Genomic DNA, 27,299 nt, shown 5'->3' with positions numbered 1-27,299 from the left:
CAACGAAGACCCACCACAGCCAAAACTAAATAAATAAATAAAATTAATTTTAAAAAATCATATTAAAAAGCTATAAAAAAAGATACTCAACATCATTAATCATTAAAGAAATGCAAATCAAAACCACAATGAGATACCACTTAGGATGGCTACTATTAAAAAAAAAAACAGAAAATAACAATTGTTGACGAGGATGTGAAGAAATTAGAACCCTTGTGCACTGTTGGGGGAATGTAAAATGGTGCAGCCACTGTGAAAAATAGCACGGCAATTCCTCAAAAAATTGAAAATAGAATTGCTATATGGTCCAGCAATTCCACTTCCAGGTATATATCCAAAAGAATTAAAAGTAGGGTCTTGAAGAGATATCTGTACACCCATGTTCAAAGTAGCATCATTCACAATAACCAAAAGGTACCCATTGACGAATGAATGGATAAACAAAATGTGGTCTATACATGCAATGGAACATTATTCAGCCTTAAAAAGGAAGGAAATTCTGACACACGCTACAACATAGATGAGCCTTAAGGACACTGGGCCAAGTGAAATAAGCCACCCACAAAAAGACAAAAACCTCTATGATTCCACTCATATGAGGTACTTAGTCAGTCATAGCAGCAGAAAGTAGAATGGTGGTTGCCAGGGGCTGGGGGGAAAGAGAAATGGGGAGTCATTATTTGATGGGTACAGAGCCTCAGTTTGAGAAGATGAAAAAAAAGTTCTGGAGATGGATGGTGGGGATGGCTGCACAGCAATGTGGATGCACTTAACGTCAGTGAACCGTACACTTCAAAACGGTTAAAATGGTAAAGTTTATGTTATGTGTATTGTACCACTATCAAAAAAGAAGCTGTGGCTATAATCAAGTGCTCGCACTGTGTCTGCTGTCTAAGCTAGAGCGTTTGGTGAGGGAGTCCTTTAGAGCCATTGGGATCTTAGCTCAACATACTTAGCTGTGTGATCTTGAATATATCACTTCACCTCTCTGAAGCTGTTTCCCTCCTTGGTAATTTCAGTGTACTCAGGCTTTTTAAGGGCCAACACATGTGAAAGTGTCTAGCTTACTAGCCAGCACACAAACAAGAATTAGCAGCCCTTTTGCGTTTATCTCCCCTGACAATTTTTGCTTTTTTTTCTCATAGAATTCAATCCTCCATGGATTGGACCTAACCCTGGGGGTGAACTCTACTGCCTCTGCAATGCCTTGGGAAGCTCTTTGGTTTTCTTCTAGATCAAAATCCCCTTTAAGCTCATCTTGAATTCCATAGCTGCTGGGGAATTTGCTCCCAACCATTCTTCTCAGACCCCACAGAGGCTACCCTTATATGAAGCACCATGTTGGTTTCAGAGCCCTAGATCCAGTCCGTCATCTGTCCAACAGGCCCCCCTGTCAGGGAAGAACACAGCCACCTCCATCCATTTTCCTTCAATTTGATGGCGACTGGGCATGTTCTCTGACTGACGTACAACCCGGGCCACATTAAATCCACACACGCTCCTGGGTCTCTGGAGAGCTGGGCTTCTCAACCGACAAGGAAGCTCCTAGTAAGAACTTCCTCCCCCAGGCAAAGCCAGGGCAGCGTGCTGACATCTTAATGCCCGGTGCCCAGAAGAAGGCTGAAACAGTCTCTCCTTTCTAACAGTCCCTGTTAGACCAGGGACTGGTCTAACAGCTTTGGGCGGGTCGTTTGTTTTCTTTAAGCAATATTCTCTGTCTTTTCTTTCATGTACCAGGCACTATGCCAAAAGCAGTGAATGCATGATTTCATTTCATCGTCACTGCAACCCTGAGTGTTAAGACCATGCATGGAACGTCCCCATTCTACAGAGGAGCTAAGTTAGACGGCTCATACAAAGACACACGGCTAGGATGGCAGCATTCAAACTCAGACCTGGTTTCCAGAGCCCACACTTATAACCACTCGAGTCTGTACGTCACTGTTCACTGTCCCCCTACCACCCTGCGCTAGCTTATCACACGTTGGCCATGGGGAGGGGGCCAGTCTGGAGGCCGGGACCAAAGGGAGGGAACTGGTCCAGAGGTGGGCTGCCCCCAGAGCCTTTGCCTGTTTTCACACATTCCTCAACTCCGCGAGGGTTTGGAGAAAATCTGCTCACAGCCCAGGCAGGGTCGGGGAGAGACAGACTTATAAACAACAGAACAATGTCACAGGCACCGTGACAGGGCTCAGTGGGGCAAGGAGGAGAGGTCAATTCAGAACAAAACGTACACCTCTGGTCACAAGGGGGTGGCAACCAGTATTGTGGTACAACAACTACGTGCCAGGTCTTTCTCAGGCATGATTTTATGTACTTCTTACATCTGTGTTTTGTTTTTTTAATGGATAATAAACAGTTGTTGGACATTGACTCTTTGCCAGGCACTGGGAAAGCATTTTACATCATTTAATCTTCCTAGCACCCCTACAGGGTAGACAGTATTTATCATTCCCAATTTATAGAGAGCAGTAAAGGAACTTGTCCACGGTTGCAGTCAGAGGCTGAGCAGAGATCCAAACCCCGTGCTCTTCCCCGAGACCCCGGTGCCTTCCTCTGGACTTCAGTTTCAGCTTCTCCCCTGACGACCCAAATTGTGTGCCCCTCACGTGTTCTTTTTTTTTTTTTTTTTTTTTTTTTTTTACAGTACGCAGGCCTCTCACTGTTGTGGCCTCTCCCGTTGCGGAGCACAGGCTCCGGACGCGCAGGCTCAGCGGCCATGACTCACGGGCCCAGCCGCTCCGCGGCACGTGGGAACCGGGGCACGAACCCGGGTCCCCTGCATCGGCAGGCGGACTCTCAACCACTGCGCCACCAGGGAAGCCCACGTATTCTCTTTGACAAGGAAAACATAAGGTACCGAAGGCGTGGCATTGTCTTGGTCACCACTGTGTGCCTGGGACTTCCAGCAGCGCCCAGCTCAGAGCAGGCGCTCAAAACACATCTGTTAGGGAGTTCCCTGGCGGTCCAGTGGTTAGGACTCGGCACTTTCACTGCTGGGGCCCAGGTTCAATCCCTGGTTGGGGAACTAAGATCCTACAGGCGCAGCCAAAAAACCAAAAAAACGGAAAACAAAAAAAACACATCTGTTGAGTGAATGAACATCGACGTGTCTGTCCTCCACACTAGACTGGGACGTCCTGCAGGCAGGAACCGTGTCCCCTTCATGCTGTGCAAAGGGGACATAGTGGTTACTGGAGGACTCCCTGTGGGACAGAGAGTCAGGAGCCCTGATTCTTGGAAGTAACCAGCCACAGACCCAAGAGCTTTGGGACAAATTAGGACAGCTCTTCCTCCCGCCTCCCCCCTCTCTCCCTTCCTCCCCTCCTCCCTTCTATCCTTAACCTGGACCAACCCAGGTCCCCTGAAGGACACCTGGGCCTGACCCTGTCTGCCCTGAATCTGCAGTGACTCAGCTCTGCCACTGCAAAGGGAAATGTTGTCAGATCATTTACCCAAAGCAGCTAATTTGTTTCTAACTAAACTGAGGGGTATTTTTTTTTCCCTTAGGCACAAGAGCTCATGGGAGTCAAAGCCAGGGCAAGAGACCTAAAAACAATAACAGCAACAGCAACCAGCGAAGAGCACCAACCCTCTGTCTGACCGACCTTACGGCACCTTAGGAACCAAATCAAACAAAATGCTTGAGCCTAGATCAAAACTCATTTGGTCCCAAACAGCGTGGACTGCTGGAGCATTTAGAGTTAATTTTATTCCCCAATGCTTTGTGAGATCTCAGAAATAACATCTGCTCCCTATAAAAGGTCCAAACAATACAGAATCACTTCATAAAGAAAATTTAAAAACCAACATCAATAGTACAGACGATCATTAACAGACAACAGGCAAACACACAGGCCCTGTTTTATATAAATGGGATCTGGTTCTAACATTATTAAATAACCTGTTTCTTTCTTCTCAAAAATATGCTGTGACCATCTTTCTATATCCACAGATACAAATTAATATAATTTTTGGTGACCGATTGTTATTCTAGTCTAGAGGTCAACAGGCTTTTTCTGTAAAGACCAGAGCGTAAATATTTTAGGCTTGGGAGGCCGAATACTTGGTAGGCCTGGATGCATATTCTTCTGTTTCTTGCTTTTGTTCTTTTTTTTTTTTTTTTACAAGCCTTTAAAAGTGTAAAAACCATCTTTAGCCCAAGGACCACACAGAAACAGACTACAGGCTAGAGCTGGTCTCACTTATAGACACTAAAGTTCCTGAATACAGTTACTTAATAAATCCCCCTTTAAAAGACATGTAGGTTGTTTCTGCCTTTTTGTTATTATAAATAATAGTGTGATAAACATCTTTGTGCACACGGATATCTGATGGTTTCCTTGGGGAAAATTCCTAGAATCTCAGAGATAGAAGGAAACTTCACAGTGAGGGCATTCCCTCTGTAGCACTCCAGACAAATGGCTACGCAGCTTCTGCTTGAGTATATCCAGAGATGGGGAACTCACCACCTGTAGGCACAGTCCATCCTATTGTTGGGACCACTCACAGGATAACAAGTTCTTTGTTTTATTTGAGCTGAAAACTGCCTCCTTCTCACCTGGCACCATTTTTCCTGGTTCTGCTCACAGAATCACAGAATCTAAACCTAACCCTTCTCCCTTCCACGTCTTGGAAAATAAAGATATTAACAGTACACAGGGGCTTCCCTGGTGGCACAGTGGTTGAGAATCCACCTGCCATTGCAGGGGACACGGGTTCGATCCCTGGTCCGGGAAGATCCCACATGCCACGGAGCAGCTAAGCCCGTGCGCCACAACTACCTAGCCTGCGCTCTAGAGCCTGTGAGCCACAACTACTGAGCCCACATGCCGCAACTACTGAAGCCCACGCTCCTAGAGCCCGTGCTCCACAACGAGAGAAGCCACCGCAATGAGAAGGCTGTGCACTGCATCGAAGACCCAATGCAGCCAAAAATAAATAAATAAAATAAATAAATTTATTAAAAAAAAAAAAAACTATACACACTTCACCCAGCTATGATGAGACCTGAGTTAGTACAAGTGCTCAGTATGCGTTAGGGGTTCTGCCCAGTTGGTGAGCTGCCTTCTCACGCCGTGTAGCCATTCCTTGGAGCCCTCATCTCGGTTGGGCCTCATGCATTCAAGAGTGTGATTATCTGAGTAAAGATGATGCCACGGGACTTCCCTGGTGGCGAAGTGGTTAAGAATCCGCCTGCCAATGCAGGGGACACGGGTTCGAGCCCTGGTCCGGGAAGATCCCACATGCTGTGGAGCAACTAAGCCCGGGCACCACAACTACTGAGTCCACGTGCCACAACTACTGAAGCCCGTGCGCCACAACTGCCGAAGCCCACGCGCCTAGAGCCTGTGCTCCGCAACAAGAGAAGCCACTGCAGTGAGAAGCCGTGCACCTTAACGAAGAGCAGCCCCCACTCGCCACAACTAGAGAAAGCCTGTGCACAACAACAAAAACCCAACACAGCCAAAAATTAAATAAATAAATTTATTAAAAAAAAAAAAAACCAGATGATACCACCATCTAGGTTAAGGGAGGGCCCAAGATGATGCAGGTAAATCACATCACAGGCACTCAGGCCAGGCCTTGTCCCATCTCTCCAGGCAAGTAAGGAAGGCCAAATCCATTTTCTGTGGGATCTATAACCTCAAAGTCATTAATGTAGACACATGTCACAATAGGAAGGGTGGCCTCTGTGGACAAGTTTTCAGGTTTCCGCCCCATGGCTGGCTGTATTCACCATACCCAGATGTGGCATGGGGTGGGGGGCGGGGGGCGGGGAGGGTTCTTTTTTTTTCTTTTTTTACTTGTTTTTCTTTTCTTTTTCTTTTTTTCAGATGTGGTTTGTGTGTAGTTATTACCTCACTGACATCACTGCTGGTGGAACACCAGCTTAAGCCACACCCCCTGTCACTCATGGTCCCCAGACTGGCCTCCTTGGCTCACAACTTTGTTCCTCTCCTACATTTTTTTTTATTTGCACCAAGCGGCAAGCAGGATCTTAGTTCTCTGACCAGGGATCAAACTGGCACCCCCTGCAGTGGAAGCACAGAGTCTTAACCACTGGACCACCAGGGAAGTATCCCTCTCTTTTCTACTTCTAAGCCGTTCCAGAAATTCCCCGCTCCCTGCACCTCCAGCAGATACTGTCACCACCAAGGCTTTAATAACTGTAGTGGGTTGAATGGTGGCCCCTAAAAGACAAGTCCACGTCCCAACCCCCAGAACCTGTGAACTTCGTCTTATTTGGAAAAAGGATCTTTACATATGTAATTAAGTTAAGGATCTTGAGACCACCCTGGATTATATGGGTGGGCCCTAACTCTAATGACAAGTGTCTTTGTAAGAGACACACAGCACACAGGGAGAAGAGACGGCCATGTGAAGATGGAAGCAGAGATTAGAAATAAGAGCGATGCAGTCTGCTGGCACCACCAGAAGCTGAAGAGGAAAGGAAGGATTTGCCCCAAGGGCCTTCAGAGGGAATGCAGCCCTGAATACACTATTTGGACTTCTGGTCTCCAGAACTGTAAGAGGGTAAACTTCTGTTGTCTTAAGCCATTAAGTCCCGCTAATGTGTTACAGCAGCTCTAGGAAACTGATACATTAAAAGCGCAGCCAAGGAGAAGCATGGACTTTGGCACCAGACACACCTAGATTTAAGCCCCAGCTCTACCTCTCACTGTATGACCTTGGGTGAGTTCTAACTTCTCTGAGCCTCAGTATGCTCCTCTGTGAAGTGGGTATAAGCATCCTACTGCTTGAGGGGGTGGTGAGTGTGGAATGAGTTCATGCCTACGATGTCCCTAGCACACTGCCTGGCACACTCATATCATAGTGGCTTCTCTTCTTGTCCAGATGAGGAAAATGGGCCCAGAATGACACCTGATGAGCTGCCCTGCGGTCCCAGGCTCCTGACTCCTTTCCTGGCCCTTGGTAACCTACTACCATTGGGGTGGGACACAGAGTCCTGTGCTGGAACTTCAATACTAGAAGAGGCTCTGATCTAACACTGAGTTCCAACCTCCTCTCCCACTTTACAGATAGGGAAACTGAGGCCTGGAGAGGGAAAGACAATTGTGCAATGTTACACAGGGTATCAGTTTCCCTGACTTCTGAGAGCCCAAGGTCTTTCTACTTCTCCAAGCTGCCCTCCCAGGAGCTAAGTCTCAGATGAGGATTCAAGGTGGCTGAGGCCAAAAAGAAACAGGGGCTCCTATCCGAGGCTTCAGAATTCCTGACAAGTCCCTGGCCTACGTTCTATGTCCCTGTGTCCAGTGATTAACCAATGTAGGGTGGGTCCATGGATGGAACTGTTCCCATTACTGTCATCATCTTTGCCACCATCTCCATCACAGCAGCTACACTGGCTCAGTGCTTACACAGGCCTGATGTATTCTATTGTGTCCTACCATGACATTTACATAGATTATCTCATTCAATCACTCCAACAACCTTATGAAATTGCTACTATTATCATCTTCATACAGAGGAGGAAAGTGAGCCTTGGAGAGCGTACTGGGTTGAACAGTTGCCCTCAAAATTCATGTCTACTTAGAACCTCAGAATGTGACCTTATTTGGAATTAGGGTCTTTGTGGATATAGTTCATTAAGATGTGGTCATACTAGATTAGGGTGGGCCCTAAATCCAATATGATGCAGAGACACACACAGAGGGACATGGCCATGTGAAAACAGAGGCAAAAATTGGAATGATACAGCTGCAAGTTCAAGGGATACCAAGGATTGCCGGCAACCACCAGAAGCTGGGCGAGGAAGGATTCTTCCCCAGAGCCTTCAGAGGGAGATGGTCCTATTGATTTCTGACTTCTTCAGCCTCCTGAACTATAAAGAAAACATTTCTGTTGTTTTAAACCACCTAGTTTATGGTAATTTGTTATGACAGCCCTAGGAAACTGATACAGAGGGGTTAATTATCTTGCCAGCCATGGCCTAAAACACAAAAGCAACGTCTGTTAAAATTGCTCCACTCCACAGCTCTCCCAACATAACAACTTTTTTCATCAGGAATACAGATTGTTGGCACTGAAAGGAAAGATGGCTGATTTACTGAGCATTTACTATGCGCCAGCTGCCCTGCTAAGGGTCACATGGGTGTTCACTATCCCACTGAATCTACACAACCATCACAGGAGGTAAGCATTATTCTCCCCATTTTACAGGTGAGCAATGTTGAGGCTCAGAGGGATGAAGTAACTTACCCAGAGTCCCGCAGCTGGGAGTGGCAGGGCCTAGGTTAGGCCTGGGTTGACTCCAGAACCCAGAGTCCTGACTTCTACCCCATCTTCTCCCTGTCTGTCAAGTTCAACCCCTTTGTTTTACAAATGAGGAAACCAAGGCAGAGCTACAGCAGGGATCCCAAAGGCTCTGCCCACGCTAGGGGATAAGCAGTTTAAATAAAACTGGGTCCAGCTGGGGCTCCCTCTATTTGTAGACAAAGGGTGGCTGCTCTTCTGGCTGGCAAAACAAGCAGGGCTGGGCAGCAAGCGCTGGGAGCTACAACCCTGCCCACCATTCCACGGGAGCGGCGAGAGGCCAGAAACGAATTAGCCATCTCAGTTTTGGCAAACCTTGAGGAAGGAAAGTGCTTAATTATAACGAGGCCCAGCGAGTGTGTCACCAAGAGAAGATTAAGGACTGGAACATGGCTATACAGAGCTCCTGAGCCGCACCTGAGCGGGGAGGCCGACCAGGGCGCGCTCAGCAATAAACAGGGCAGACACCTTGTTCGGTTCAGTTCAAGAACCACAACATGCTCATGAGATGCAGGGAAGAGAAGTTCTTCTCCATCACCCTGGCTCTGCTTCCGGCATAAGGATGGCTGGACCAGGGCGTGGGGCAGCCAGACACAACAGAAGCCCTGGAAAAGCAGATTTCCTTAAGTGTGGCATGTCGGCCCATGGGTCTCTGGAAATAGGACATGTCCCTCCTACAAACATGTACTGACATGCTGCATGAGTGTCAGACCCTAGGCTGGGGTTCCAGCTACAAACAAAGGATGCTCGCTCCACCCCACACCCCCTCATTCGGGGAGAGAGAGAGAGAAATGAGCGATCAGCGGTTTGAAAAGTGTATGGTCTCTGATGGGGGACACATAGGACACTGTGGGAACACAGAGGAGGCATCAAAGAAGGCTCCCTGGAGGAAAGACTTACTAAGCCGAAAAGTAAGGGGTTTCTCTAGAGGAAACAGAGGCCTGAGGTTCCTACATGTCTGCTTTCCCTCTTGTAGTTGGGGGATTTTTATTATAGATCCCAAGAACCCCACAGAGGGAATTTCATTAACAAAGTGCCAACTAGATATTTAAGAAACACTCAGTGATGCCTCCTTAGAGTCAGGGATTGGGCTAGGAAACAGGAAAGAAGATGAAGGGGATACAGTTCCTGCCCTCCAGGAGCCACCAGTCTAAAATGGAAGTCAAACACAGGAACAAGCAATTACACTACAACTAGAAAACATCCATTTCAAGACCATCAATGTTTGTGTGCATCTCCCCTCTTCCTATATGACAGGCACTGGATGAAAGTACTTGATTTACATCATTGCACTTAATCCTCACAACAAATGACGGTAGTAAGCACTATCACTGCATTTGGCAGACAAGGGGACTCTGAGGCTCAGAGAGGCAGATAAACTTGCCCAAGGTCACACAGCCTATAGGTTGTAGGACCAGGACACAAGCCCAGGTCTGTCTGACCCTGTGATGGTAATTCATTTTATGTGTCAAAGTGGCTGGGCTATCGTACCCAGTTATTTAATCAAACACTAATCGAGGTGTTGCTGTGAAGGGATGTTGTAGATGTCATTAACATCTGCAATCAGTTGACTTGAAGGAGATTATCCATGATAATGAGGGTCTGCCTTAAGAGCAAAACTGAGGTTTCCCAGAAGAAGAAGAAATTCCTCCTGCCTGAGAGTTGCCAGCCTGCCAGCCCACCCTACAAATTTCAGACTTGCCTAGCCAGACCCCACAATCGCATCAGCCAGTTCCTCAAAATATATCTTACTGGTCTTTTTTCTTTTCTGGTAGGACCTTGACGGATACAGACCCGAAAGCCATGCTCTAGGCTAAGGATGGCGCCGGGAAGCCGCACCATCTCCTCACCCGGAAAAGGACAATGACAACTGCCACCACGCTGGGTTGTTTCAGGGGTCCAGTGTGAGAGGCAGCGTGATCCAATGGAGAGGGCAGGCCCTGCAATCACTTACTAACCTTGGGGTCCTTGGGCAAAAGTCTTATATCCCTGAGCCTCAGCTTCTTCATCTGAGGTAGGCAGATGGTTCCTACCTCACAGAAGTGTCGTGAAGATTAAGTGAGCTTTTGCACGGACGGTCTCCTGTATGGAGCATGGTAATAGGGCCAAAACGGATGCTTGGGACTTCCCTGGTGGCACAGTGGTTAAGAATCCGCCTGCCAGTGCAGGGGACACAGGTTCGAGCCCTGGTTTGGGAAGATCCCACATGCCACGGAGCAACTAAGCCCGTGCACCACAACTACTGAGCCTGTGCTCTAGAGCCTGTGAGCCACAGCTACTGAGCCTGCGAGCCACAGCTACTGAGCCCACGTGCCACAACTACTGAAGCCCAACATATTGTATGATTTCATTTATAGTAAATGTCCAGATTTGGCAAATCTACAGAGACAGAAAGTAGATTGGTGGTTACCCAGGTCTGGGGCAGGGCGTGGTAAGGGAGTGACTATTTGTGGTTATGGGGTTCTTTTTGAGGTGATGAAAATGTACTAAAATTGGTTGTGATGATGGTTACACAACTCTGTTGCTATACTTTAAATGGGTGAATTGTATGGTATGTGAATTATATCTCAATAAAACTTTTATATTTAAAAAAGGTAAAAAAAATAATAAAACCTACCGAAGCCCATGTGCCTAGAGCCCGTGCTCCGCAATAAGAGAAGCCACCGCGATGAGAAGCCCTCACACCGCAACGAAGAGCAGCCCCCGCTCTCCTCAACTAGAGAAAGCCCGTACAGCAACGAAGACCCAATGCAGCCAAAAATAAATACATAAATAAATAAATGTATTAAAAAAAGAAAAAAACTCACGCTCATTTTTGCCACAGTTGTAATGGGTGAATTCTTAATTACTTTGAGTACTTACCATTGCCAAGTAAATGTTCCAATCCCATAATTCCATGTAAAAAATTGCCCTCAGGTTTTGCATTCTTAGTGGCCTCATATGGATGCTACAGTTTGCCTAATTTGTACCCTCCCACCCCGCCCCACGCCTCACCCACCAGGGCCACTCCTTGAGGACAATGGGCAAGGCAGGCCCCATGCAGACCGCTTCACACACATTCTCTCCTTTGACTCACACCCACCGGGAAAAGTGGGTATCAATACATTCCCATTTCGTTCACAGAAGAAACCTATAGCCCAAAGAGAAGAGGTGCTTGTCCAGAAGCGCAGGGTGGACAGAACCACGGTCTAAAGTCACGTGTTCTGAAAAGCCCAGGCTTCCCACCTCTAGGCCTTTGGCCATGCTGGGCATCACTTATACTTCCTTCTGCCTGACACACAATAGAGTTTCACTTTTGTTTTATTAATTAATAATTCAGTATTTTATTTTATTTATTTTTTTATTTTTTGCAGTACGCGGGCCTCTCACTGTTGTGGCCTCTCCCGTTGCGGAGCACAGGCTCCAGACGCGCAGGCTCAGCGGCCATGGCTCACGGGCCCAGCCGCTCCGCGGCATGTGGGATCTTCCCGGACTGGGGCACGAACCCGTGTCCTCTGCCTCGGCAGGCGGACTCTCAACCACTGCACCACCAGGGAAGCCCAATAATTCAGTATTTTAATAACGATAAATCAGTCCTGCTCCATGGCCTCTCCCAATCCCTGCGTGTGTGACAAAGTCATTTTTCCACATTTGGGATCAGAGGGTATCATGAGTTTGACCTTCTTCACGGACGTTCCTTCTTGGACACTGCATGAGTGGGCTCCGGGAATCAAGGCGCCTCAGTTCAAGGCTGATTCTGCCATTTACCCAAGGCTGATTCTGCCCTCAGCAACTGAATTATCACCTCTGAGCCTCAGTGGCCTCATCTGTCAAATGGAGAGAAACATGGTACCAAGCTCAAAGAATTGGGAGAATTAAATGAGATCATTTATGTGAGGCGCTCAGCACAGAGCTGCCCACCTTGTCAGCCCTCAAGAAAGGTCAGCAGTGCTATTTTTGGTGTTAAGTCCGACAAGTCAATATGCCATTCTTTGCTGTTGACCTCTCTCGTACCTGGGATGACCAGGCCTGAGCCTGTGGAGGAAGCGTCTTGTGGCCACCTGCCCCTCCCAGCAGGACAGCCCTCTGACCACGTGTGGGCTCTGCTCCCTCTTCACTGGGAGGAATGGAAAATCACTAGATGTGGGGCATTTCCTAGCACTTCAGGAAGATGAGTTTTTGTAACCAAGGGAAACAAATTACCTCCATCTGTCCTGCAGGGGCATCTGGCCTGGCCGGCAGAAGCAGTTTCTTTCCCTTGGCTTAATCCTTGCCCCTGTTCCCAAGTCCTAGGCAACCAGCCAAAAGGCATCATTATCACCAACAATTTCCTGTTATGGGCCAGGCCCTGTGCTAAGGCCATACATCATCTCCCTTAACTTTTGCCCTCACTGTTCCCCCTGCTAAAACACTTCCTCCTAGCAACTGACCTCTGCTCAGTTGTCTCCTCCTCCCCAACCTCCCCATCTACATCTGCAGCCCCGCCACTCTGTCACCATGCTTGTTTCAGTTGACTTCATTGCCTATAGGCCTTACATCTATTTCTTTATTGTCTATCTTTTCCCCACTAGAATGTCAGCTCCATGAGGACAGGGACTGTGTCTTGATCATTGTTGCATACCTAGCACCTAGAACTCTTCCTGATACTTAGGAAGAGTTGCTGAATGTATGTTTACCTGCAATGTAGGTGTTTTTCTATCATCCCTATTTCACAGATAAGAAAACAGGCTCTGTGAGGTGAGCCTAAGGGTGGAAAGCCAGCAAGAAGCAGACTGGATTGGAATCCAATCTCTGAAGGATATGGCTGCTTCACTAGATGCTGGCCTTGCCCCAGGGAACTTGGGTTCGTTGGGCCTCTTAGGTGTTGTCAGTGGCCCCCAAGCTGGACTGCCTTGTGTAGGAACTAACATCTCATGCTCCCAGCTACTCCTATTCCCAGCCACCCTTTGGCTCTCCCTTAGCCCAGGTAATCCCAAGCATGGAAACAGATGCAAGAGAAGGCAAGGGGTTAGGAAAGGCAAGTTCCAGTCCTGCCTTGGCCACTGACTCAAAAGACACAGAATTTCTCCAGGCCTCAGTTTACTCATTTGTAAATCAGAGGGGCTAAACTTGATATACAAGATGGCAGAGGTCAGGGCAATGGTTAAAAGTGCGAGCTCTACTATGTACAATAGCCAGCCAAGACTTAGAAACAACCTAAACGTCCATCGACAGATGAATGGATAAAGAAGACATGGTACATAAATACAATGGAATACTACTCAGCCATAAAAAAGAATGAAATAATGCCACTTGCAGAAACATGGGTGCAACTGGAGATTATCATACTAAGTGAAGTAAATCAGAGAGAGAAAGATAAATACTATATGATATCACTTATATGTAGAATCTAAAATATGACACAGGGCTCCCCTGGTGGCGCAGTGGTTGAGAGTCCACCTGCAGATGCAGGGGACACGGGTTCATGCCCCGGTCCGGGAAGATCCCACATGCCGCGGAGTGGCTCGGCCCATGAGCCATGGCCACTGAGCCTGCGTGTCCGGAGCCTGTGCTCCGCAACGGGAGAGGGCACAACAGTGAGAGGCCCACGTACCGCAAAAAAAAAACCAAAAATAAAATATGACACAAATGAACCCATCTATGAAACAGACTCACATGATACTATACATAGAAAATCCTGAAGATGCCACCAGAAAACTACTAGAGCTAATCAATGAATTTGGTAAAGTTGCAGGATATAAAATTAATGCACAGAAATCTCTTGCATTCCTATACACTAACACTGAAAGATCAGAAAGAGAAATTAAAGAAACAATCCCATTCACCACTGCAACAAAATGAATAAAATATCTAGGAATAAACCTACCTAAGGAGGTAGAAGACCTGTACTCAGAAAACTATAAGACACTGATAAGGGCTTCCCTGGTGGCGCAGTGGTTGAGAGTCCTCCTGCCGATGCAGGGGACATGGGTTCGTGCCCGGGTCCAGGAAGATCCCACATGCCGCAGAGCGGCTGGGCCCGTGAGCCATGGCCACTGAGCCTGCGCGTCCGGAGCCTGTGCTCCACAATGGGAGAGGCCACAACAGTGAGAGGCCCGCGTACCAAAAAAAAAAAAAAAAAAAAAAAAAAGACACTGATAAAAGAAATCAAAGATGACACAAACAGATGGAGAGATATACCATGTTCATGGATTGGAAGAATCAATATTGTGAAAATGACTATACTACCCAAAGCAATCTACAGATTCAATGCAATCCCTATCAAATTACCATGGCATTTTTTACAAAACTAGAACAAAAAATCTTAAAATTTGTATGGAGACACAAAAGACCCCAAATAGCCAAAGCAATCTTGAGAAAAAAAAACGGAGCTGGAGGAATCAGACTCCCTAACTTCAGACTATACTACAAAGCTACAGTAATCAAGACAGTATGGTACTGGCACAAAAACAGAAATATAGATCAATGGAACAGGATAGAAAGCCCAGAAACAACCTAAACATCCATCGACAGATGAATGGATCATGCACCTATGGTCAACCAATCTATGACAAAGGAGGCAAGTATATACAATGGAGAAAAGAGTCTCTTCAATAAGTGGCGCTGAGAAAACTGGACAGCTACATGTAAAAGAATGAAATTAGAACAGTCCCTAACACAATACACAAACATAAACTCAAAATGGATTAAAGACCTAAATGTAAGACCAAACACTATAAAACACTTAGAGGAAAACATAGGAAGAGGACTCTTTGACATAAACCACAGCAAGATCTTTTTTGATCCACCTCCTAGAGTAATGGAAATAAAAACAAAAATAAACAAATGGGACCTAAGGAAACTTAAAAGCTTTTGCACAGCAAAGGAAACCATAAACAAGATGAAAAGACAACCCTCAGAATGGGAGAAAATATCTGCAAATGAATCAAAGGACAAAGGATTAATCTCCAAAATATATAAACAGCTCATGCAGCTCAATATTAAAAAAAACAAAACAACCTAATCAAAAAATGGGCAGAAGACCTAAATAGACATTTCTCCAAAGAAGACATACAGATGGCCAAGAAGCACATGAAAAGCTGCTCAACATCACTAATTATTAGAGAAATGCAAATCAAAACTACAATGAGGTATCACCTCACACCAGTTAGAATGGGCATCATCAGAAGATCTACAAACAATAAATGCTGGAGAGGGTGTGGAGAAAAGGGAACCCTCTTGCACTGTTGGTAGGAATGTAAATTGATATAGCCACTATGGAGAACAGTATGCAGGTTCCTTAAAAAACTAAAAATAGAATTACCATATGACCCAGCAATCCCACTACTGGGCATTTACCCAGAGAAAACCATAATTCAAAAAGACACATGCACCCCAAAGTTCACTGCAGCACTATTTACAATCGCCAGGTCAAGGAAGCAACCTAAATGCCCATCGACAGACGAATGGATAAAGAAGATGTGGTACATATATACAATGGAATATTACTCAGCCACAAAAAGGAACAAAATTGGGTCATTTGTTGAGACGTGGATGCATCTAGAAACTGTCATACAGAGTGAAGTCAGAAAGAGAAAAACAAATATCGTATATTAATGCATACATGTGGAATCTAGAAAAATGGTACAGACAAACCAGTTTACAAGGCAGAAATAGAGACACAGATATAAAGAACAAACATATGGATACCAAGGGAGGAAAGTGGGGGTGGGGGTGGGGGGGTGGGATGAACTGGGAGATTGGGATTGACATGTATACACTGATGTGTATAAAATAGAGAACTAATAAGAACATGCTGTATAGCACAGGAACTCCACTTTGCTGTACAGTAGAAACTAACACAACATTGTAAAACAACTATACCACCCCCCCGCCGAAAAAAAAGAACAGACTCACAGACATAAAGAACAGACTTGTGGTTGCCAAGGAGGAGGGGGGTGGGGGAGGGATGGATTGGGAGTTTGGGATTAGCAGATGCAAACTATTATATATAAAATGGATAAACAACAAGGTCCTACTGTATAGTACCGGGAACTACATTCAATATCCTGAGATAAACCATAATGGAAAAGAATATTAAAAAGAATGTATATATATGTATAACTGAATCACTTTGCTGGACAGCAGAAATTAACACAACATTTTAAATCGACTATACTTCAATTAAAAAAAAAAGTGCAGGCTCTGCGATCAGAATAACCTGACTTCAATCCGACTCCAGGACTTCGAGCATATTATATCAAACATTCTCTGAGCCTCGAGTTTCCTCATCTAGAAAATGGGGGCAACTGCACTCACCTAATAGAGGTCTGTGAGGATTAAATAGGATAATATACATACATCTCTAAGCAGAGTGCCTGGCACAAAATAAATGTGCAATAAAGAGAATAATCATCCGTGATTCAAAATTCTACGCCCTAGTGAAAAGGCTACTTCGGCAGGGGAGGGGAGTGAGGCCATTTCTACCTCTCCCTGTGTCATGTTTATTGAATGGGACTCTTTGACCTCACAGGACTCTGAAGTTTGAGTTCCTTCCACTTATCAAGAAAGACTTGGGAAGCTACAGAAGAAAAAATTCTTGCTGCACACACCCACCCCGGCCAGAGACAAAGCTGCTGATTTCTGCAGCTGAACTGGGAGCTCTAAATCAATAGGACACAACGCAGACACCCCACCCTACCCGATGCCGCCCAGATGGTACTGGGGCCTCTGCAGCCTGCAAGATGATAAATCGCTAATTTAAGCCGGGCTTTCTGCTCTACGCCACGATTATCCCTCTTCCTGTACATGTTATGATGTCTGGGTAGCCAATTAGATTTCGAGGTCCCAGGACTCCGAGGTTAATGAAATCATGCCTTGCCCTGGCACAGCCCCCGTCCTCTAAAGTTCAGGCATCATCCACCAGGAAGGGGAGAAGGGAAATCTGAGATCACAGAATCTGAGAAGCATTCTTCCTCCAGTCTCAGCTGTGGGGAAAGGAGCCTAAAATTACGTATGTCTACCTTTTCTCCACCCAAACCTCCACACAGTGGTTTGCCAGTGCCCTCTTGCATAGCTTCAGGGACAGGAAACTCCCTATATTACACAGCAGCCCATACCTTCCTGAAGAGCTCTGTTAGAAACTTTCTTCTAGAAATAATATGAGATGTGCACAAACATATGGGTTCAAGAACATTCACAGACACATTATTTAGACTGGCATGATATGAGAAACGATGTAAGTCCCCCCATATAGAAGACATTCATACAACGCAGCCGTCAAAAATCATGTCTTCAAAGAATGTTTGATAACATGAGAATACACTCATAATGGTATGTGAAAAGGCAGCTTACAAAATATTATATATGATGTGATCATTATTTCAATGTAGTATGATATAGATGTCATTAAAACACACACACACACACACACACACACACACACACATACAAACAAACACAGAGCGAGAGACACAGAAAGAGATGGGAAGGAAATACACCAAAGCTTTTCTCTTTATGGTAGGATTATGGGTAATGTTTGTCGCTGCCTAATCGTCTCAGTATTTTCTGAAATAACTACAGTGTTACTTGTGGTTATTTATGATACTGTGTTTATTGTAAAAAAAAAATGTCTAGTATTGAGCTGACAAAGTTTCCCTGTAGCATCCACCCAATAATTCTAGTTCCTCTGGGGCTCGATAAATGTCGATCAAATGAGTGAGAAGCAAGTCTCACTCCTCTTCTAAACAGACATAATAATAGAAAATGTTTATAGAATATTTACCAAGTTCCTGGCTCTGTGCTGAAGTCCTTCACATGAACTTCATGAACTTCTCATGAACTTCTCATAACCACCCTATGAGGGTCTATTGCTACTCCCATTTCACAGATGAGAAAACTGAGGCTCAGAGAGGTTATGCATGTATCTCCCAAGCTCACTCTCTTGGTAAATGTGATCCCAGGTCAGTCTGGCTATGACGTCCAGACTCCCAAGTGCTGTCACCCCACACAGAGGCCTCAGAGGTTTGCAGACAGCAATCTGCCCTCCTCCCCAGCCCTGGTCCTCCCTCCTCTAACTAGACAGCCCCAGCTCTCGCCTCCATTCCCCATGTGTCCCATGGATGGCAGTGGCAGAGTGGACGTGGAGGGGTTTGGGAGTCAGAAAGACCTGGGTGTGCCTCCTTCTGGCTGTGAGAGGCTCCCTCGGAGCCTTCCCGCCCTCACCTCTCATACCCTCGCAGGCCTGTCATGCAGCTTGGAGGAGCCTCTGGCATGTGGCAGGAGCGCGGGACTGACTCCTCTGGATTCTCCCCAGTGTGTCTGTGAGTCACACATGTTCCCCAGGGAATGAACCCAAGACCTGGGAAGCTAGGCCCTGGGGCAGGGCCAGGAGGCTCGGGGACACCATCCAGGGCTGCTGCCCTTCCCACTCGCCTCGCCAGAGCTCATCTGGCCCAGCCTCCTGCCTTCTGCAGGTCCCACAGCGCTCCGGCTTAGAAAGGAACAACCAAGGCCAGGGTTTCTGGGGCCTGTCCCAGGTCACCCAGCTCTCTTCCATCACCCTGAGCTGACCCCTTCCAATCCACCCCAAGCCCACCCACAGCAAATTAATCTTCTTGAACTCCATTCTGCACAGACTGCTCCAAAGTCCTCTTCCCCGTGGCCTGTGACCAAAAGCTCCTTCACTTCCCAGCATGGCTGCCTTACCATGGGCCCCAAGAACCTGTCTAGCACAACTCGAGCCACAGCATGGCCTCTGGCCCCTAACACAGCCACGCTGGGCCGGAGTCCAGGCCCCTCCTCCACCCTCCCTCCCCACCCCCCCTCACCAGAATGACTCCCTCCAATTCCCTGGGGCTGGTCCATGGAGTTCCTCTAATATTTGCACCCTCCCCCAGGAATTCTGGAAGGTCGGTGGGTGCATCACTGGCCCCAGGGCCTGGCCGCAGCTCAACACACAGCAGGCACTGCTGACAACCACGGTGAGGAGGACACCTGTCTGCAAGGCCTTCCCTGCTTTGGTCCTCATGGCCTCTGCAGCCTCACAGCCAGCCCAGCCCCTGGCTCTCTCCATTCTGCCACGGTGAACCTTCCTGGCCTCTGCAGCTCTGCCATGCGATCATCTGCTGAAGCTTTCTTTGCTTGTGCTGTTCCCTCTGCCTGGAATGTTCTACCCCCCTCTCCGTGGAGCCAACTACTGCTCCTCCTTCACGACTCAGCACAGACACCTGCTCTGGCTGGGTCAGGTGCCCCCCTGGCCTCCCTCAGCTCCAGGAAGCTGCAATCGTCCCTGGAGCTGTAACTAACTAGGGGGTCCTGGGGGTACATCAGAGGCCAGAGGCCATGCTGAAGCTTAAGCTGAGAGTCTGGTCAGTGGGAGCTGAGGTTGGACAGGCCTGCCACGGGTCAGCATCAGCAAAGGCTTGTTGAATGAGTAAACATGCAGACGATGCAGGAAACAGGAAAGGACCCAAGGTGGAAAGTGTAGACAGTCAGGTCTCATAGCCACCAGCTCTGCAGGGGTGCCTGTTAATCTCAGCATTTGACACATACTGAAGGCCTACTATGTGCCAGGTGCTGTGCTATGACCTTCACATTCATGATCTCACTTAATGCTCCCAATAATGTATCCTGATCACCCCAAATTTGCAAATGCAGAAATGGGGCTCAGGGGAGTTAAGCTGTTTGCCCAAAGCCACAACACTGGGACATGGTCGAGCGGGGATGGAGACCAGCATGACCTGACCCCCAGCCATGAACCTTCACCACTGCACTGTGTCACCTCACTGGGATCTCTCCTGGCCCAGGAGCCCTGCATCCGCAGACCCCAATCAGGACAAGAGAGGGGAGGGAGACAAGAAGGCAAGGGCTTCACGCTGCGTCCCCAAGAGCAGGACAGGGACTCAGAGCTCTCACCCTGAGCACTTGTCCCAGCAACCCCTGGCACCTCGGTAGTAGACAGAGGGGACACCCAGAACCCTTACTCACCTGTCACGGCCCTGCCCCACACTAGGCTGCCAGGCCCAACCTCCCCTCCCTGCTCTGTGCCGCAGTCACCTGGGACGGGAGGGAACGCACGACGCTCTACCAACGTCATCTTGTCATCTTTAAGATGAAGGTGCCTCTGAGGCAGGTGCTACGATCCACATTTTATAAATAGAGAAACCGCGGTGCAGAGTGGCCATCCACCCTGCTAAGGATCTTAGCAGGTGGCAGAGCTGACATTTGATACAAGAGTCAGAAGAGACGCCGGCCCAGGAAGAGCTCAAGGGGCAGAGAAACGCATAGTCTGAAACAGTCATGAAGAGGCAGGCCGGGCTGGTAAGAGGCAGGGAGGCCCGGCGGGGCTGATGGGGGTGGTGAGAGACACAGCAAGGTGCAAACCTGCCGAAATCAGGGTCAGGGAGAGGTGGAGGCCGGGGACAGGGCAGGCGGACAAGAGACCAGGTGGAGAAGCATTGACTCCAATCTCCTACTGGATTCAGGACAGGCAAACTGGGAAGCCCTGAGGCACGTAGAGGGAAGATGGGGTCACTCATCAGAGATGTGGGGGTCCTTAAGCCCTTCACACTCCACCCTGCCTAGAGGGCCGCCAATGGGGACTCTGAGATGCCAGCCCTGCTCAGGGTACGACTGCACCCAGGAGGAGGGGTTGTTGGGTGTCTGCTCTAAAGACCCAACAAGTCAGCACCCCTGCTGAGCTCACCCTGCAGGGGTAGGGAGTGTCTGCCTGGGGACACACATCCCCAGAACTCCTGCTCACACTTCATGGAACGCTCAGGCACCACAGGCTGTTCGCTCAGAGTGCAATTTCCAGAGGCCCCTCTCATGTACCCAGAAGGATGAGTGGGCTTCTCAGGCGGGTCCGTGGATCAAGGAGAGGGTCAGAGTCGCGGGGGGGAGGAGGGAACGGAGAGTGCTTTGTGTCTGGGATTCTGAGATACCCGTGCTCTGTTTTTTCAGCCCCTCTTCCATGTCAGGCTTCCCGTCACAGGCTCTTCCCTCACCTTTTTACTTAGTTACCCCCTCCTCATCCTTCAGCTCCTCGGAGGCCTTTCCTGAACTTCCAGACCAGGTGAGACCCTACCCACTTCGGGGGCTCCCACAGCTCCCTCATACTCTTCCACGGCCCTCACCACGGCTACAAACTTAAATCCATCGGCTGGCTGGCTGATGAATGTCTATTTCTCCCAGACCTGAGCTCCATGAGGGCAGGGACGGGGGATTTTCTTCCCCACCATCATCTCAGCATCTAGCAGAGCGCATCCATAGGATATATCTTGAATGAGTTAATTCTTTTCATTCCTTCACATAGAGACCCTCCCTGTTCTCAAAGGGCTTAAAAGGCTCAGACACAACGTGTTATTTAATCCTCGCCACAAGCCCAGATGCATTGCTGTTACTTCCACTTTACGGGTGAAGAAATGAACTTCCGAAAGGTGAAGTCACTAGTCCAAATACACAGCAAGTAAGTGGCTTTGAATCAGGATTTGCCCATTGATGCCCGTTGATCTGACTTCAGAGCGCCAGCTCTGCCACTACATCTCCCTGCTTTTCTGCCTCAACGGTCCTCTGGATCTTCCTTTGCAAACCTTCCCCTGCTCCCCAGATAGGTTCAGCTCAGGACTGACAGGCAGAATTCATTCATTCAATCACTCATTCATTCAACCAGTCAACTGAGTAACTTATTGGTGGGGCTGAGCTCTGCATGGGGTGTCAGGGAACCACAGATACACCAGAGGCTTTTCTCCATCCTGGCTCCCCTCCCTGCACTGCTCTTGGGACTTTTCCAGCAGAAGCCAAGCCCCAGGCAGCTGCCCCGTCCCTAGCCTCCCTTTCAGTGGGGAAGGACTAAGTGCAGGGGCCCGTCATTCCCCTCCCCAAGGACGGCAGCCTAAAATACGTGTGCTAAATAATGTGTAGGCTCATCGTCCTTTTGTCTCCATCATTCTCTGAGAATCCTAGGACAAGAGGAGGAACAGGATCCTGCCCCCGCCTTCCATGCAATTCTTTGTCCCCTATCCCAGGCAGCTCTGGAAAAAGTTCTGGACAAGACCAGGGTTCTACTCTGGGTCTGGAGCCAGCTGTGGGACCTCAGGGGGACAGGCCACCTTGCCTCCCTCTGAACTGCAGATTCCTCACCCGTAGAATGGAGGTGACAATGAAGGGGATGCCAATGCCTATCCCACAGGGTTGTAGGTGAGGATTAAATCAGTCGGGCCCAGAGATACAGTGATCACATAGATGGTTGGCCCAGGAAATGTCTTAGCAACACAGGGACCTGAGGGGCCAGCTCTGCTGCTTCCAAGATGCATTTGACAATGTGATTTTGGGAAGCTTGGTTGGAGTACCCTAGCAGGCAGAGCCCAGGGCCTGCCCTGAGTGGACCCTCAGAAGTGAGAGGCCCTCCCCTGGCTCAGTGGTAGTGCGGGAGCTGTGCTCATCAGCCCACCAGCCAGAGGCCCCAGGAAAGAGACCGGAGATGGAACCGAACACACTGACACTCAGCTTTCCCCAGATCAGAGCACTTAGAGCCCCCCTAGAGAGCGCAAGTGCCAGGAACCTGGGACTCCCTGAATCAGAGCTACTCCCAGGCCCACCTTAGGACAAGCGCCCCCTCACTCTCCTCTGTCGTAGGCACTGGATTCTGAAGAATCTGGAAAGTTGCTCATCCGCATCGTACACACAGCTTCCACTTATTGGGTCCAGGCACCACGCCAGCTGCATTATATATGCTCACTCAGTGACACCTCACAAAAACCCTGAGGAAGCTTCTATTATTCCCCCATTCTATAGATGAAGAAACTGAGGCTCAAAGAGACTAAGTGTTTTACCCAAGTCACAGAGCCAGTTCGTGGCTGGGATTAACACTCAGGTTGACCCAAGTCTACATGCCACGCTACTTCCGAAGGTAAAGGGGGGAGCATCCCCGACAAAAATGCAAAGCAAAGCTCAATCCTGCCTGTGCTTGGGGGAATTTTCCCACTGTGGCTCGTGATGCGTCACTGAAAGCACAGGACGTTCTTGTGCCCTCCACTCTTCCTGGGGGAGCAAATTTTCCCCTGGAGTCATCGACGCCAAAGCTCCCTCAACACCCACACACCAACGCAACTCTCCTGTATGCTGCACCCTGCCCGGCAGAGACCCCAGACTCTGGAATTCATACTCCCAACTGAGGAGGTTGGGTCTCTATCCCTCAGACAGGGAAACTGAGGCAGATGGGGCAGATGGTGGGGCAGGGGGAATGGGCCCCCAATGTGATAGGCATCAGCGACTGCACCAAGACCACAGTTCACATCTCCCACCTCAGAATCCACAATCTGCCCTGTGCCTTCTGCCCGGCTTGGTGACACCAGAGCCCAGAGATGTTCAGGGTTGTACTCTTGGTCAACCACCGTGGATGACCCATTTCCAACTAACAGTAAATACCCGGGCATCTTTGTTGTTATAAGGATAGGCGTTTCCTTTCAATTCTTTTTGCCAGTGTCTGCACTGACAGAGCTGGGTCAGGAAGGCTCCTTTTGGACAAGCCAATGATGTTTTAGACTCTCTGAGAAGGTCCCCGCACTGAACGTAGATACCAAGAAGCAAACTTCACTTCCTCAGATGAAAGTACAAACTTCACTCCAGCCCAAACAAATCACTTTTGTCTTTTCCATAAAACAAAAGACTGTTAGAGGAGAGGAGGAGAAGGTGAGAGGGAGCATTTGTGAGGAGGATCTGAGGTCTCTCTGAATCACGTCCAGAGCCATGGACTAGAGGGCCACTGGGGAAGGAAGCAGAGAGCGACTAGCTGGCCCACTGTACCCAGGAACCATGGCTACCCCTTAACAAACGCACACACAGGTGCACAAACACAAGTGTCCAAAGCCACTCTAGATGCTCTCCTCCTCCGAGGGTTTCAGGGGTCTGACAAGAAACAAGTCACACTGTCACGTGCTCCTACAGAGAGAATTACAAACTGACAGTGTGAGACAAGCACACACACCAACACTGGGACCCCAGCAGAAGATCCCCGAGTGTGGCTTGGTGAGTGCCACCTCCGCATGATGCGGTCACACAAGCGCTCCTGTGCCCTCACCTGTGCAGTCAGCCCACACACTGCCGTCTCCCCAGAGGCCCACAGCACTTCCGGCATCTCTGCCCACCCCTACCAGGTTTTTGGAGGTCCAAACACACATCTGTACTGTCACAAACAAAATCACGCACTCACAAACTGTGACAGACACACAACTGTCGCCAAACTGTCCCACATAGATTGATAGAGAAATAGGGGATGCCAACAGATGATCAAATGTTATTAGTTAAACGCGGGAGCGCACACACACACACACACACACACACGCGCACGCGCACGCGCGCGCGCGCCAGCGTCCCCCTCGAGATGGAAGTGGTCTTTCCGCTGAGGCCCGGGCGCCCCCTTCAGGAAGTGCGGAGGCCCCGGGAGTGCGGGGTCTGAGGTCAGGGTCCCAGGTCCGTAGTCCCCACCCCACCCCGGGGCATAGCCCGACGCACCGGCCCGCAGCGCACTCACCGGACGATGCCGAACATGACGAGCACGTTGCCCAGCAGCCCCACGGCGCACACTGCCGAGTAGAGCGCGGTGATGGCGATAGCCAGGGCGAGGGACGAGGCGCTCCGTGCTGCCGGCGGCCCCGACGCATTGGCGCCCGCGCTGGGGAAGGCGTCCGACGCGTTGGCGAGGAGCAAGGACCGCAGCTCGGCGTCGGGGGAGGGGGCCGGTTCCATGGCGGCCAGGCGGCCGGCGCCGCGTCCCTGCCCGCCGTGCGCCCTGGGCGCAGAGACCCGGTGCGAGCGGCGCGCCAAGGGACGAGGCCGCGGCCCCGACGCCGCCGGCTGCTGCGCCCCGACAGCCCGGCTATCTCCGCGCCCTGTCCGCCCGCCTCGCCGCCCGCACCGGCCCGGCCCCCAGCTCCCGCCCGCTCTCCGAGCCCAGACCGCTCTGAGCCAGGAGCCGCTGCGGGCTCCTCGGACGCGCCCGCCGCGCGCACCACGTGGCCCGGAGGCGGCAGCCAGTCTGCGCCCGCTACCGGGGGCCGGGCATTGCACCACCAACTTGGAGTGGAGCCAGGGAAGCTACCCACTCTCTCCCTAGGGATGTTCTGCCGGCTCGGTTGCGCGCCCACCCCAGCCGGGACTCATTTCTGCATCCTCTGCCGCTTGCGGATTGGAAGGACCTCTATATGAATCCCACCTCCCACTCCTGCACTAACAGAGTGACCTTGAGCAAGTCACTTAACCTCTCTCACCTTCATTTTTCTCTTCTGAAAAATGAGGATAATCGCACCACCTCCTTCAGAGGGTTGTTGGGGAGATTAGTAAGATGTTGCGGGTAAAGAACTTAGCTCGGTGCCGGGTACACAGTAAATGCTTCGTAAATAACCATTACTATCCATGGCTTTCTTTTACTCCATTCATTTGCTCAACAGATCTTTTTTGGGTGCCGAATATAAGAACCAGGTACTACTGGGGAGCCACTAGTGCATAAAACCAGATGCGGCCCCTGCCTCCTTACAGCCCAGTGGAGGAGACAGACATCAATCCCAGGACCATACTGATGAAGATACAGTTACACACGGAGGAAAAGTGAAAGAAAGCAAGGCATTCCTGTGGCAGGACCTACAAAACCCAGGGGTCAGGACAGCTTCCCTGAGGAAATGACACCTAAGGTAAGATGTGAAGTGTGAGGAGGGACTGACTTAGGGAAAAACTAGGGAAGAGCATGTCAGACAAAGAAGCCACATGTGCAAAGACCCTGTGGTCAGAGGGATTTAAAGGCCAGGAAGAGGAGAAGGCAGAAAGGGAGTGTGAGGAGAAGGGGATGAGGTGGTGGGCAGGGTCTCAAAGACCACCTTACAGATCACTCTGGCTGCTGTAGGTGCAGATGGAAGGGGGCTATTTCTGACACCTTCTCCCTAACCTGACCAGCCCAGACCCAGAGCCATCCTCCTTCTTGGGACTCCTGTCCTTCCCAGAACATTCTCCCTACTGTTCCAGCACTGTGCTGAGCCCTTTATCCATGCAGCAACACTTTGGCGTAGATTCTATTATTAGTGTCCCCAGTTTACAGACGAGAAGACTAGACTAAATTATCCCATATGGTAATTATTTCTATCCAAGTTTGTTTTCTCCTTCGGAAGACCAGACCTGATTGATCCCTGGACCCAGTGGAAGGCTGGGGTCATAGTGGGTGCTCAGGAAATACTTGTTGGCTGAATAAAAGTCCCAAGGGGAATGGAATGGGACAATATTGGGGCTCCTGGGCTCTGGGGTGACACTCTTGGCCCTGTGAGTGGCTGGGCAAGGACCCCTCATTCACATCACTCTCTGGCTTGAGTCATGTGTCTATGTGCAAGGCCCTTACCCTTTCCCAGAGAGAACAAAGACAGAATTCCCAAGTTCACCCTCTGTCCATTCTCTTTGCCCCTCCCAGCTGCTGTCCAAGCCCCTCTACAAGCTACAGCAGACTCCCCACCCCAAGGCTGTCCCACCCAATCATCTAAGGACTCGTCAGACTGGTGATTTTTGCTCTGTGGTCACATATGCTGCCAGAACTCTCTCCCTTGTCCCAAAGGGGCTGCTATCCACAGAGACTCTTCTGGTGCCAGGGGAGAGACATTGAGACAGGAGGAAGGAGGGCTATTTTACTAGAGTCCTGGCCCCCTCCCAATCCCTCCAACAAGCCAAAGTTTTTCCAACTTCAGGACATTTGCATATTCTATTTCTTCCACTTGGAAGGCTCGGCCATTTCCTCAGGCTAAGTGCTATTCATCCTTCAAGTTTCAGCTTAAATATCACTTCCTCCATGAAAGCTTCACTGACTGCCCCCCCACCCCCCCCCCCACACATGCAGTTAGACCAGGTGTCCTTGTTATTCTCATAGCGTCCCGTACCTCTTCCTTACAGAATTTCCCACATATTTATCTGGGCAATCATTGGATTTGTGTGTATTACGTCTACAATAGGTCTTGTGCACTTCCGTACCTCCACCTTAGTGCTTGATGCGTGGTTGACTAGAAAGCTCAGTTCCGACTTTGGTGAGC

The 27,299-nt window shown here is 49.2% G+C and overlaps 1 protein-coding gene across 2 annotated transcripts in view; it reads right to left on the bottom strand.

Annotated features, from left to right (window-relative positions):
• Positions 1-25,216, bottom strand: part of OPRD1 (opioid receptor delta 1) — a 43,030-nt gene extending 17,814 nt beyond the window's left edge. Inside the window, exon 1 of one of the 2 annotated variants that reach the window (XM_067725109.1) lies at positions 24,770-25,216. In XM_067725109.1, coding sequence (XP_067581210.1) covers positions 24,770-24,984 — 215 coding nt within the window. In that variant the 5' untranslated portion in view covers positions 24,985-25,216. Of the gene's footprint in view, positions 1-18,459; positions 18,502-24,769 lie in introns of those variants that run through there. The other variant, XM_067725110.1, reaches the window with a different exon arrangement.
• Positions 25,217-27,299: the final 2,083 nt, after the last annotated feature.

This window comes from Pseudorca crassidens, chromosome 2 (assembly GCF_039906515.1).
Source record: "Pseudorca crassidens isolate mPseCra1 chromosome 2, mPseCra1.hap1, whole genome shotgun sequence".
NCBI lineage: Eukaryota > Metazoa > Chordata > Mammalia > Artiodactyla > Delphinidae > Pseudorca > Pseudorca crassidens.
Note: the sequence above shows the minus strand (reverse complement) of the source record. Positions and strands in the feature narration are given on the sequence as shown.